The sequence below is a fragment of the Zeugodacus cucurbitae genome, chromosome X (assembly GCF_028554725.1).
Source record: "Zeugodacus cucurbitae isolate PBARC_wt_2022May chromosome X, idZeuCucr1.2, whole genome shotgun sequence".
In the NCBI taxonomy this organism is placed as follows: domain Eukaryota; kingdom Metazoa; phylum Arthropoda; class Insecta; order Diptera; family Tephritidae; genus Zeugodacus; species Zeugodacus cucurbitae.
Genome location: NC_071672.1, coordinates 28310476 through 28324366, shown reverse-complemented (window position 1 = coordinate 28324366; position 13891 = coordinate 28310476). Strand labels below are relative to the sequence as shown.

At 35.7% G+C, this 13891-nt stretch overlaps 1 protein-coding gene and 1 long non-coding RNA gene across 5 annotated transcripts in view; one reads left to right on the top strand and one right to left on the bottom strand.

The window, feature by feature from the left end:
• Positions 1-3389: 3389 nt before the first annotated feature.
• Positions 3390-10018, bottom strand: LOC105220467 (tetratricopeptide repeat protein 39B). Of its 2 annotated transcripts, XM_054235423.1 has the most exons (10): positions 9878-10018; positions 9573-9720; positions 8615-8649; positions 7558-7846; positions 7265-7422; positions 7034-7199; positions 6642-6970; positions 3897-4379; positions 3694-3834; positions 3390-3537 (listed from the first exon to the last, which is right to left on the bottom strand). In XM_054235423.1, the coding sequence occupies exons 1-10, from the start codon at positions 9958-9960 to the stop codon at positions 3441-3443; spliced, it is 1929 nt and encodes a 642-aa protein (XP_054091398.1). In that variant the 5' UTR covers positions 9961-10018; the 3' UTR covers positions 3390-3440. The 2 variants fall into 2 exon arrangements, with proteins under 2 accessions (XP_054091398.1, XP_054091399.1); XM_054235424.1 differs by lacking the exons at positions 8615-8649; positions 9878-10018 and having other exon boundaries at positions 9573-9714.
• Positions 4338-13891, top strand: part of LOC128923057 (uncharacterized) — a 30721-nt gene continuing 21167 nt past the window's right edge. Inside the window, exons 1-2 of one of the 3 annotated variants that reach the window (XR_008472138.1) lie at positions 4338-4477; positions 5810-12596. This is a non-coding gene — a long non-coding RNA (uncharacterized LOC128923057). Of the gene's footprint in view, positions 4478-5809; positions 12597-12696; positions 12855-13612; positions 13631-13891 lie in introns of those variants that run through there. The other 2 variants (XR_008472136.1, XR_008472139.1) reach the window with 2 other exon arrangements.

The window sequence follows — 13891 nt, the reverse complement described above, 5'->3', positions numbered from 1 at the left end:
ATGGGAATAGGGGCAACTTGGCACCTGTTAGTAGTCAGACAAACGGCAATTCGGCCTTGAAATTACTCCTAAATTGCAAATCAACGAAATACCAGTCTGCAAAATCGCCAAAAAAAGAGCTATAAAGAAGATTTTCCAGATATTCAAGTCGCTGGAGGTACTGCACAGGACTTTAAAAGATTTACGCGACAACGAAAATACTTTTGGTGAAGCCATGATTCTGTGGGCAGGTAATTTTCGCCAGACTATTCCTGGATCAACTGTTGCTGACGAACTAATCACATTCCTAAAATCATCTAATTTATAAAAAATCGCCAATTAACAAATAACATACGAGTGTTTTTCCAACAATATCATACTGCGATTGTAGAAATAGTTGAAAATGGTAGCGACGCGGGTGACACCTCGATGGATTAATAACATTTTTAACGGGTTTCTGTCACTTCATGGCCTCGAAAGAGGAACTTATTCATCGTGTTTTTCCTGACATGAAACCATAATATGATAAACATAAATGGCTGATTGAATGACCTATATTGGTGGTAAAAAAACAAGAATCTCTTTGATCTTAGTGCGACAATTTAGAATGTCGTTAAAGGAGAGTTGACACAGCTACAAATCAAGACGACGTATTCAATTATCCCACAGACTATTTTAAATTGCTGAACTATCCCCACTCACTTGCAATTAAAAGTAGTGTAAGTTGTCATCATGCTGCGTAACATAAATCAACATCAAACTTTGCAAAAGAACAAGTCTGGCTGTGAAGAAGGTAAACAATATCATCACCAAAGCCAAGATAAAGAAAGTTTTACTAATTATGATGATTTACGCTTAACACAGATCTACAATAATGTCTATCAATCATTTTAAAATTTATCGGCTATAACGTTTTCGTCTTTATGCGTAAGCATTTTTTCTCTGCATTGAAAGATTTACTAATTTAATGTATACCTTAGCCACAAAAACGTGTGGCCGGGTCTGCTAGTATAAAAATAAAAATTTAAACATAAACTAATAAAAAAATATATAAATAAAAATAAATAATACAAAACAAAATAAAAATTTAACAAGTAAGGAAGGGCTAAGTTCGGTTGTGACCGAACATTTTATACTCTCGCAATTTATTTAATTAATATTATATAATAGACAATTTGACCCACATATTCGTCATATATATGGTATAAAGTCCATTGAAAGTTGGAAACCCTAATATTAGGTTAGAAGTACCGAGGTCCTCTTGTTCGATATATGGGGCTTTGAAAACCTATGGTCCGATTTCGCTTTTTAGAAAGGGGCTGCTACACTATAAATGCAGTATTTATGCAAAGTTCTGTTCCGATATCTTCACTAGTGCGTACTTTACATATTGTTAAGTATACTATTCACGTTGACTTCAAAGTTCTGGTATATAGGAAGTAGGCGTTTGGCCTATTTTCACAACATATCATTGGGATGCAAGGAAAATATTATATACCAAATGTCATTGATATTGGTCGAGTAGTAGCCACACCCACTTAAATTTTTCTGTACATTCTTTATAAATAAAATTTAGGTTTCTGGTGTTATCCCTTACTTAATTAAAGCATTTTGAGTCGTTTTCAACATAACTTTTGTATGGGAGAGAATTTCGTTGATATAGCTTTAGTAGTTTACGAGATATGTACAAAAAATTTATAAGGGGGCGGTGCCATGCCCATCCCAAAAAAATTACATCCAAATATGCCCCTTCCTAGAACAATCCTTTGGACCCAATTTTATTTCCATAGCTTTATTTATGGCATTTATGTGTTTTCGGTTTTCGCCATTTTGTGGGCGTGGCAGTCCGATTTTGCTCATCTTCGAAAGCAACCTTCCTATGGTGCCAAGAAACAAGTGTTCCAAGTCATATTCATCAAGATATCTTAATTTTTATTCAAGTTACAACTTGCACAGACGGACGGACAGACAGACATCTGGTTTTGAACTACATTCTTCATCCTGATCACTTTGGTATATATAACCCTATATATAACTCGTTTAGTTTTGGGTGTTACAAACAACCGTTATGTCAACAAAACTATAATACTCTCTTTAGCAACTTTGTTGCGAGAGTATAAAAAATACGATTCCAACATCAAAATGTTCAGGTGAAAAGGTCGAGTAGAACTTGAGAAATCGCGTGTATCGTTTTGAAAAACAAAATATATATGAACAGTTAAAACTTAAAGAAATCACGGGTATCATTTCGAAAAAAAAAACAGTTTCAAGTTTTGCAAGTTTGGATGCTGCACCCGGCATTTCCTGTATCTTCGAAAATAATCTTAATTATATAAAATCCCATAGTAAACGTATTTTTAAATGTATAAGAAATTCCATAACTTATTTCTACCTCAGAGTACTCCCGATAGGTTGTAGTAAAACAGAAGGAGTTGGAAGAAATCAACTCCTAAACGACAAGGCAGCAGATAGCATAATTAGTACTTCCTGCCATTTTCATAGAAATCACCCATGTAATCACTTGCTGGATCAAGAGATTATTCCTACAACACGTCGACGAACTTAATCCATATATCGACCAGACTGCGGACGCAAACAGTTTTAGATACGCTTTAAACGCCATTCACAGTGGTGCTATCAACACCTTCATTGACTCCCTTCCAGTGAATGGCGTCCTTCGAACCAAACCACCACCTATAGCAGAAGAAGAGCTCGAGTTGCCACGTGAAACCAGAGTGACTCTTGCGTAACTTCGATCTGGATATTGTAGCAGGTTAAACTGCTACTTATCCAGACTGAACCCCGACATACAACATCCAAGCCCACTGGCTAATGCCTTAGTACATCCCTGCAATCAAACATAGCGCAATCACTTGCTTTAGCTTATCAATTTTTAAAAATATTTCAGATTTTATAACTTGTTAGGCTTGAGAAGAAATAAAGGGATGTACAACTGCTGTCCCATCAGATATCGACATCATGCTTTTGCATCATGAATAGTACGAGAGTAATGAATCAAAAAAAAAATGAACAAGAGTAGAAATAAATTTGTGAACCTAAAAAAAATGTCAATGTTATCTAAAAAATTTGATTCGTTCACTTAACTTTAATGAAAAATTGCTAATTTGTAAACATATAATTGCACTTTTTAGCCGATTTGAACTACACTCTTTACCCTGATCACTTTGGTATATATAATCCTATATCTAACTCATTTAGTTTTGGGTGTTAAAAACAACCGTTATGTGAACAAAACTATAATACTCTCTTTAGTAACTTTGTTGCGAGAGTATAAAAAATATGATTCCAACCTCAAAATGTTCAGGTGAATAGGTACAGTAGAACTTGGGAAATCGCGTGTATCGGCATTTGCGCGTACGTTGTAGTAAAAATAATTTAAAATATGTGTATTTAATTTTTTAACCAAATCTCCATAAATATGTTTATTTCAATTTTCCAACTTAATGTTTAAAGTTCATTTTTTCCTTAAATTCCATAAGCGCAGCATGTATGCGGAAATGTAGGCGTGACTCCAGCGAAAAGCCAGTGTATTTCTTCCTGCAATTATATAATACAATTTTTTTTTTTGTTAATATACTCATTAGAATATTTGGGTCAAAGCTCAGAAGCATATTATTTTACTCGTATTATGATAAAAAATATAGTTCAGCGTTGTCGTTTATTGTCGTTAATGGTATAATAAAATATACTTACTTCGCTTCCTCAATTGTGGTGATAGCCAATTCATAATTTTGTTCGTCTGCATGCACCAGTCCCGATTCCACGCAGGCGTAGGCTATCAAATATGTGTCTTCTTTGATTTGACTTTGCAAGTTCATGCACGCTTCAAGATCTCTTTAAAAGATGACAGGGTTAATGTTGGAATAATTTTATAAATGATTCGATTAAAATCTTACTGCAATGCGAGGAATGGCTGCTTCATTTGTCGATAGCAAGCGCCACGTAATAAAAAACACAATGCTTGATTATCATATGCATAAATATCACTCCCGTTTTTATGGCCCAACTGTGCCATTTTGTGTTCGATTAAGCGAAAAATACCGTCAGCTAGCTGATAATTTTTGCTAAGCACTTTGAATGCGTTCCAGACAAACATCAGCTCAACAGCTGGAAGACAGAGGTAATGATTTTGCGCAAAATATCGCGCCACCTTCTTACAAATGAATTTCTCCATAGGTAGTGATTTTCCGGCGATCCTTTGCTTATACTTTGGTGTATCATGCATTAGAGACTCAACGGTTTCCAGCTCATTGTCGTCGAGATCATCGTTCATTAGCATTACAGCCGCTTGCTGATAGGAGTAAATCGTACGAGACCATTTGCTGTGCTCCACTAAATAGCTGGCGTACAATTTCGCCTCCCGCCAGTCCAGCTTCAAACTGAATATATAATAAAGGAAATTTGTATATAGAATAAGTAGCAACTGTAAAGTAAATAAATGTATAGAACTCCAATAAAAACAAGTGAGTTGTTAAAGGTAAGGTTTTTTTCGTCGAAAAGAGACCTTTTCTCATGAATTTTTTTAGAAAAAATTATTGCTGCAGGTTAATTTTACTTATTATTATATGAAAGTACAACATTTGAAGGATACTTAAAAAAAATTTTATCGAAAAATAGCGAGGAATAACGGATTTATCGTCGATCTCTGCAGGCACCTCGAAAAAAGTGTTTGTGTGGTGACCAGCCTACAGCATCGCTGGATCATCCAAAACCAAAAAATCAAAATGCTTATTATTATATGAAAGTACAACATTTGAAGGATACTTAAAAAAAGTTTTATCGAAAAATACCGAGGAATAACGGATTTATCGTCGATCTCTGCAGGCACCTCGAAAAAAGTGTTTGTGTGGTGACCAGCCTACAGCATCGCTGGATCATCCAAAACCAAAAAATCAAAATGCTTTCTTTAGTTTATTAGTTTATCTTTCAATTGACGTGGAGTTTTTTTAAATTTTTCAATTTTTGGTAACATTTTCAAGCCAAAATTACGATTTTAGACGAAAAAATCGACCTATTTGTTATTGTAAAATTGTTAGTAATTGAAATTTTTGGACTCGACGTCATTCGTTAGCTATATATATGTAGAATATTTGTTCAAAATTTCAAAACGATCGATGCTGTAGTTTTTCCTGTAGGCTGGTCACCGACTTTAAAAATGACATATTTGGAAAAATCAATTCAAAGTTTTGAACACTCAGCGCAGGTAGCTGGAGAAACCGTTATTCAACCTGCTGTAACTTCATAGGTTTTTCTCCGAATGACCTAAAACTTGTAACACAATATTCTTGAGATGTTGAATGTTGAGAAAAAATGAAAAAAAATTGTCAAACCTTACCCCCCGTAAAGCTGTCAAATCCAGCTGATGAAGGAAACTCAAACCTACTCCTACAACTCCTACCTAAATCGATTTTTATATTTTCAAAAGTATCCTGTAAAATCGGCAAGGTCGCATCTTGAAAAGTTTTTGAATGGCAGTGTTCTAAAGACCGATCGCGATCAGGTATAAACCGCCATAATTGGAACTTTACAAGCCTTTTGTTTCGAAACGACATTTTTCAAAATTGCTGAGATCATAACTCAACGAGAAATTTACCGATCGACTTCAAATTGAATCTGAGTATTATTGAATATATTTATATATGAAAATTGTCGATTTGGCATTCTACAATTTTCTACAATTTTTTTACCTTAAAAAACGACACTTTTTTCGGAACTACGACATTTCGTTAATTTTTTATGTTTTTCAAAAATCGTAGGTCATTGTATAGGAAATACCTTCAAATTTAATAACCTTTTTGATTTTTTTCAGGTACTCATTCGATCACCATCATATCAGCAGTTGGGGACCTTTTTTTGGGCAAAAAAAAAGTTAAAAGAAAAATCTCAAAATATAGCTGAAATTATACCTTATTATGTCCAAAAATTTCGAAATATTCGATCGAGTAATTTCTTAAAAAAAATTCACGAAAACCTCCTAATTCTTTATGGGTTATACTGTACCCCCTAACAAGCAAGCGGTCATTAGTGCGCCCGACGATTTTGGTATCGAAGCAAATCTTAAGCATCTTATATCTTATACTAGTCTGCTCAGCATGAACCGCATAGAACTGTAGGGTAGCGCACATGTGCTCCGGACTGTAAATAGTGATACCGCGCAAGTTGGTGTTCTCTTCCCTTTGCTCTGGATGGGGTGGTGGAACTTGAAAATCAAGGCTGTGGAGTTTCGGCCTATGCTGACAATGTAGCCCTTAGAGTTATTTGACTTTACAGACGGTAAATATTATTACATACATAAGTCAATTAGTTTGTAATGTAGCCCTTAGAGTTATTTGACTTTACAGACGGTAAATATTATTACATACATAAGTCAATTAGTTTGACCCAAAAAGCTGCTTAACGTAACTAAAACTGTTGCGAATCTTGCCACTTAAATGAACTTGTCATGTTAACAATTTGTTAATTATTCATAAATGAAAATACAGCTCAACTTCTATAACTCGAACTCTTAAATTGGCAATGGAAGTCAAATTTCATAAAATTAATTCAAAGTCTCTCTAATTTGAAGGGTACTTCAACTGTATAAATATACGAATGACGGTATTGGCCGACAAAACACAAATAACACATATATTACTACTAACCAGTTTACCCACAATAACTCCCAAAAACTGAGATGATGGAACTGTGTCCAGACGTTTTGTGATTTCCATGATTTTTTGTACCAATACTGCGCTTCATCCAAATTACCCTTCATGAATTCTAGTCGTCCCTTAAAAAAAAGAAACCACACACCCTGCGGATATAAAAGTAATTGTTCCTCAAGGATGTTATGGCACAGTTCTAGATCACCTCCTTGATGACTTAACACATAACATACTATAAGGTGATAGCCAAGCAAGGTCATTGCACAAAGCACTTGACGTAAACCGGATAACCGATAGCCGGTGTTGAGATCAGCTAGACCCGCAGTCTAAAATAAAATAAGCCAATTGATGAGTAATTGTTATTTGATTGATGATATACTACTTTCTACCTTATTTCCAGAGAATCCTATGAACTGCAAGACTTTTATAACACCTGAAGGTAGTAGAGAGATCATTAAATTAAATGCACCAACACCCATGCGCACACCGCTCTCGAAATGCACCTTGGATACATTCGACTCCCATTGTCTTCGTGTAAGTATTTGAGCGCACTCTCTTAAAAGGGGATTAGTAAACTTAATGCGGTAGCAGATAATATAAATATGTATATCGAAACGTACTTGTAGCTATTGTAACAATGTCGTATCTTCATACCGCCGCGTATCAAACTCGTCAAAGTCTCGTCCTCAATGAATGTGAGTAGTGCACGTAGGAGTAACGCCTCCGCATAACACAATTCAGCGTGTGCTTCCAAATCGGAGATTTGGGTGTAGTTCGTCTGCAGAGAATGTTAACATGCATTACTTTTGTTTTGATAATTTTGTTGGCAGTAGATTCTTAATTATTCTTCTCAGCTATTCGCGATACTGCCGTACATATTTAGATATATTAAAAGGAATTATAACTTACATACCCGCTTGAATTTCTTCCCGATGGACTGTGTAATCGTGTTTTTGCGCTTGTAACGTTGGCATACATTTAAGCATTTCTTCAACTCATCCCCGGCTTCGGCAATGTGTCGCTGCTCAAATGTTAATATCGCTTCGAGGAATATAAAGACAGCGTGGCCCATTGAGTGGTACATGCTGCTATGCGCGTATGGTTGCATCAGTGAACGTGCTTCATCGAATTTGTTGTTGAAGAAATAGCAAATGGCCAATTTGGCTTCCTCCAGCGCATTTTCTAAATCCATTTCAAATTCTCTATATAACGTGTATGCAAATTTACAAATAACTTCAAACGATGTCTTATTTAGTGCATACATACTATAATATAATACACATATATATATGATAAAACTTCTTGAATCTTACCACGAACAACTTTTTCCTAGATCTATTAGGATTACGAGTAAACAACGACTTGTATTTTCTCTGATTATTTTATATGATTTTATGTTATTGATTACTGAAAGTACAAGTTACAAACCGCTTCCAAACGTACTTTAGTTATAAAGAGATAATTCCAAAAATTATGAGTGATACTTTTATATGAACTAACGTAAATCCACATAATTAATCGAGCAACTACCGCGTTCTTTTCTAGTACACTAGAAATATTAGTTGTTGTAGAAATTAATGAGTTAAGGTCGTTCTTCTAAATTTGACATATTTAGGCTAATTGGTTATAGAGTAATTATGCTCAATCGACTGCCTCTAATGTGCATTGAAAAGTGTGGCTTCGGTCTTGGCTGACTGAATTTCACCCAACAAAATTAATATTGCACATTTCAACTTCGTTATGGATTTTTGATTGTATTGTCGATTATCTTTCGCTTTACATGAGCTCTTATGACTCGCTACACCTTCCACTATCAGTGCTTTCAGCAAAACCACCCTCGCAGTCAGATTTCTACCTAAAAAAACTTGTATTCTCATATTCATACATACAAACAGGCTTCCTTTAGATACTACAATTATATACACACAAACAAATAATTATTAATAGAACCTGGGAAAGTGTAATCGTACTTAAAGTCTTCTGGTTCACTGATGGCATCGAAGAACTGTGAATAAGATTTCGTAAAATAAAAAAATGTAGTTTTAAAAGACTGCGTTATCAGTAGAGGATATGTGATAAACGATGCACTCACGCAATTGTGAAAGGATGGATGATTGTGTAAAAATTTACATACTATAAATAATGCTTCTGTCAGAAGCAGATTCATCAAGACTTATCTCCACTTTAATATTTAATCCCACTTTCATAAAACAACCTTGATTGTATTGTTACGTTTAAAATGTTACAGCTGATTAATTTTTGTAAAATTTTCACATTTTTTGGTTTGAAGTTTCAACTAAAATTTGCAAAAGAACCTCCAAAACGAATTCCCGCAGCTTATATCAAGCCACTATCAATATGTGTGGCCTGTCCTTGTCCTGATGAAACATACACTTCTCCTATTGGCAGACCACTTCCGGGCAATTTCTTCTCTGACACGATCCCATTGTTGACAGTAAAGGCTCGAATTAAGTTTGGTCGCAGGGGTAGCTCAAAATAAATTATTTTTTGCCAAATCCACCAAGCCATATATTTTATAATTTAATTTGAAACTTGGTTGAAGCGCTTTAAAGCTTCACACTTACCAGGTTTCATCAATATATCTGAAGATTTACTCAAGTTATCTCTTGCACGGATGTATATACAGATATTCAGATTTCAACTTGTCTCTTCATTTCAAGACAAAAGAAATAATATAAAATAAGAACCATGTGTCAAGACCATATTCATAGATTTGAGATCTTTTTCGACACTTGGGTAAAGTTGTCCCAAAAACAAGACAAGAATTAGAAAAGTAGTTTAAGAGTCTTAACAAATCACTTTAATGAGGTGAATGAATGTGCGTAATGTATTTGAGTGGAAGGAAACAGAACATCATTTGAAACCTTCGTAATGTCTATAATTATTGTAGTCAACATATATACATACCTCACCCTCCTCCTCATCTTCCAAATTTGCGTGCACTGCATTCGCTCCACTTGTATTTGCACTGTTGTGTCCTAGCGAACTTTGGGGAAAATTGGTGTCAGACCTCAATTGCGCCATTTGTGTATCTTTCTTTGGCAGCATTTCAAATCTAAAAGGAAGATTAAAAATAACTATGTGCATTTTTTTTAGTATTACGGGAAATTAATATTTCCAATTATCCGATTTAAAAAAAGCCTTTTTCAAATGAAATAACTTTTCAATAAAAAACCCAGAGTCGCGATATAATACCGAAGTGCGGTACTTACAGCTGCAGTAACCTCCAGCTATAAATTACTGCCTCACACCCAGGGTCATGACAGCCGCCCGGAAACAAACCGTTTCTAACCATTTAACTGCAACGGACTTCAAAGAATGGTCGGAGATATAGTCGATTTTATGAGCCAGCGTTAGTCTGATAAACAATCTAGCGACCTTAGCATCTATATGCTAAAAATTAACAAGCTTGAGAAACCTCCGAACTGTTCCACTATTTCTGTGGAAAACCGCTTAAGACCGCTTACGAGAAATTCGCACATAAATATCGGATTATAGCGGTTATTTTTTCGAAGCGCGGCCGAAGGCAGCCAATGCAGAAAGTAGCTCTACGCGAAAGAACTTTCCATTTCCACCTCTTTGTTGTTGTAACGATTATCTATCCCTGCCGGAACGGAAAGCAGGACGGGAGGCCCAGGAAACATGCTGTTTCGATGGGGTCGGACCAAAGGGAGAGGGGTGTTAGATGAGTGGAGTTTGTTGGGCATGCAAAAAAGGTGGTTAGTGTCATGCGGAACATGTATTTTGTATGTCGGGGTTCAGTCTGGATAAGTAGGAGTTTAACCTGCTACAATATCCAAAAGTTGCACAAGGGTCACTCTGGTTTCACGCGGCAACTCGAGCTCTTCGTATGCTAAAGGTGGTGGCTTGCTTCAAAGGACGCCATTCACTGGAAGGGACTCAAGGAAGGTGTTAATAGCTCCACTGTGAATGGCGTTTAGGGCGTGTCTGAAACTGTTTGCGCCCACAGTCTGGTCGGTGTATTGTTCAAGATCGTCGACGTATTGTAGTAGTGACCTCTTAATGCACCTGGGGGCGGTTCTGCTTCCAGAAACTCACTACATGAATACACTAGTAGAAACTGGTTGGTAAGCAGTTCCTTAATAGGCAGTATAGTGGCCTCATTGTGCAAATGTGCTTCTGGTGACATCAAGAGGCATCCTGGAGCTGTCCGGAGTGCGGTGTTCTGACACGTCTGTATCTTCCTCTACTGCGTGCCGCTGCATCCAGGCGACCATACCGGTGCCGCGTAAGTTACGACCGGCCGGCCGATAGCCTTATAAGTGGCCAGCAGCGTTTCTTTGTCCTTTCCTCAAGTGTTGATTGCTCAATATCTTCTAGCAGCATTGTTAAGTTCACCGTGTCAAAAGCTTTTGACAGATCCAACGCCACTAGGACGGTTCTCTTACAGTGTGGTTTTTGATTAAGGCCATGAACTATCTGGGCGTCTATGACGCTAAGTGTTGTGGTAATGCTGTGCACTTTACGGAAACCATGTTGATGTTTCGCTAGGTTCAGTTGGTACGTGAGTATACTGTAATGTCTTCACTACTGGGTAAAGGAGAGTTATCGGGCGATAAGACTCCCCTTGGTTGACGGTTTTCCCAGGTTTCAGTAATGAAACCACTTTTCCGATCATCCACATATCGGGTATTTTAAGAGTGGTTAGCGACAAATTGAGTACCTTGGCGAGATATTCAACTCCCGTTGAACCTAGATGTTTTAACATCAAAGAATTGATTCCGTCTGGGTCGATGGCTTTGGAGAACTTAGCTTTCCTAATGACATCCTGCACCTCTCCACTGGTGAAAACAAGTGGCACGCAGTTGTTTTGCATTTTGCGCAGCCGTCTGGTGACACGCCTTTTAGCCCTGTCAACCGGGGGGTGCAGTATAAATTGTCGGCTAAAATAGCTCGCGCACCTCTCCCGGTCCGAGGAGGCATGGCTACCGAATTGAATTTCAACGCTGTTAACACATCACTTCAACTGCTGTTAACACATCACTTCAACGCTCGATATCTCGTAAACAGTGCGAGATATCATTTTTTATTTAATAAAAAGTGTTTGTTTGGATTAATTAACATAAAAATGGTTTCAAATCTTAGTGACTTAGTAACTAAAATCGTGGCCCAACATCTCTGCATGCTAAACGAACCCGATTCCTCTAAAACCCCCCTCCCTATGGTTCGAGCCTGTCAGTTCCAAACAAAACGTGGCACAATTCCGATTTCTTTAGCGCCGTGACCTGAAGGTACCGTTGGGGAGAGGAAGTCTTCCTTATTAAAAAAAGGGTTGCAAGATGACAGAACATAAGTGTTGCCACATGCAATCGAATAAAAATAATCAAAATGAATAAAATCCCCAAAATGAAGAAAACAAATATCCTATAAATAGTACTTAAGTAAAGACCCAACACCGGGGATTATCAAAGAGGTGGAATAACAAGTTCTTCCGCGTAGAACTACTTTCTGCACCGGGGATTATCAAAGTGGTGGAATAACAACTTCTTCCGCGAGGAACTACTTTGCTTATTGTATTTGGGATATAATCTTTCTTTTTCATTATTGATTCTTATAATTCGTTTACAAAATATGTGATATGGTAACACTTTACACAAATCTCTTAATTTTCACAATAACAAAAAGGGTTGCAGCTTGACAAGTAATAAGTGTTGCCATATCAGATATTTTGCAAACGAATGAGAAGAACCAAAATAAATAAATACCCCAAATGCAGAAAACAAATGCCCTATAAAAAGATTACATAAAGATAATATAAAGAGTGTTTATGATATTCACTCTATGTACTATAAGTAGGAGAAATGAAAAGTTCTTTCGCAAAGAACTACTTTCTGCATTGGCGGCCTTCGGCTGCGCTTTAAAAAAATAACCCTGGTCGGGCCATCACCGGGGGGGGTTATCAAAGAAAAGGTAATACCGAAAGATTTTGCATTAGTCATAACACCATTATGGTTTATGTATTTGGGGTATAATCCTTCTTTTTTCTGTTTATTTTTATTCTTTTAATTTTTACAAAATATTTGATGTGGCAACACTGATTAATTGTCAACCTGCAACACTTTTTTACATTTTTTATACGAAGATTTGTGTAAAATGTTAAATATTTATTTACATCTATTTTCGTGATAAATTTTATAAAATAAATAAGCAGAAACAATGTGGTGAAGTGTAAGTATAAAATAAGTGCATAATATAATTAAAATATTCAGTACATATTGTGAAAATTCAAGATAAAAGTAGCACTTTTTTCAATTTTAAGTGCGAATATCTCGAAAACTATAAGTCAGCTGCAGCTGCATATGTATATATATATATATATATTCTTAATCTGGAGAACCTCCTCTTTCCAACGATACACATTTTATTACCGAAAGCCTGGGATAGTTTACTAAAGCCGACCCTTCTTCTGAATCATTGCAAATAGAATATTCATTTAATATAGATTTTACATATCAGTTCTTTAATATCACTTATTATACATAACAGGTTACGGTTCAAGCAACAAATATTAATTTATTTAAACTCACATTAATATCTATGTATTTGAAACTGATTTACACTTGGTGACTGCACTTTAGTTGGATGCTAATACGTTTGTTCCCATACTGCGCTTCTGAATCATTTTTAATTGTTTTCATTTAATATGCATTTTCATATTAATACCAGTTTTTAATAACACTTATTTGTGACTATGAATTAGTGTCATTAACAATTGTTAAGCTATATTTCGAATTATTTTTATTTCACTTTTGTTTTGACACTGCTTTATTGAATACCGAATGCTTTTGTAGCACCTCACCTTCTCAGATTTGTATTGGATTTATGTCATTGTGCAATCAAATAAATACATATGTACGACTTTTATATGCACTAAGAGCCAGTTCAAACGAGCAAACTTTTGTTTCGCCACCTCGTCAAGTGTGCAAATAGATCGCGAAGAAAAGGTTAATCTGCAAATCGTCATTTCACTCTATCCAATTGCAATAAAGTTATATTTATTTTCAACGAAGACATAATCAAAATTTTTATTTTTATATATATGAATATATATAAACATTATAGCAAAATACAAAGTGATACATATTTATTGAATTTTAAATAAAAACAGAAATATTGCAAGGTGTTCATGAAACAAGTTAGACCAGATTTTTTCTTGTAAAATTGAATTTTTATATAAAATCTATTTGTAAAAAATATATGTACAA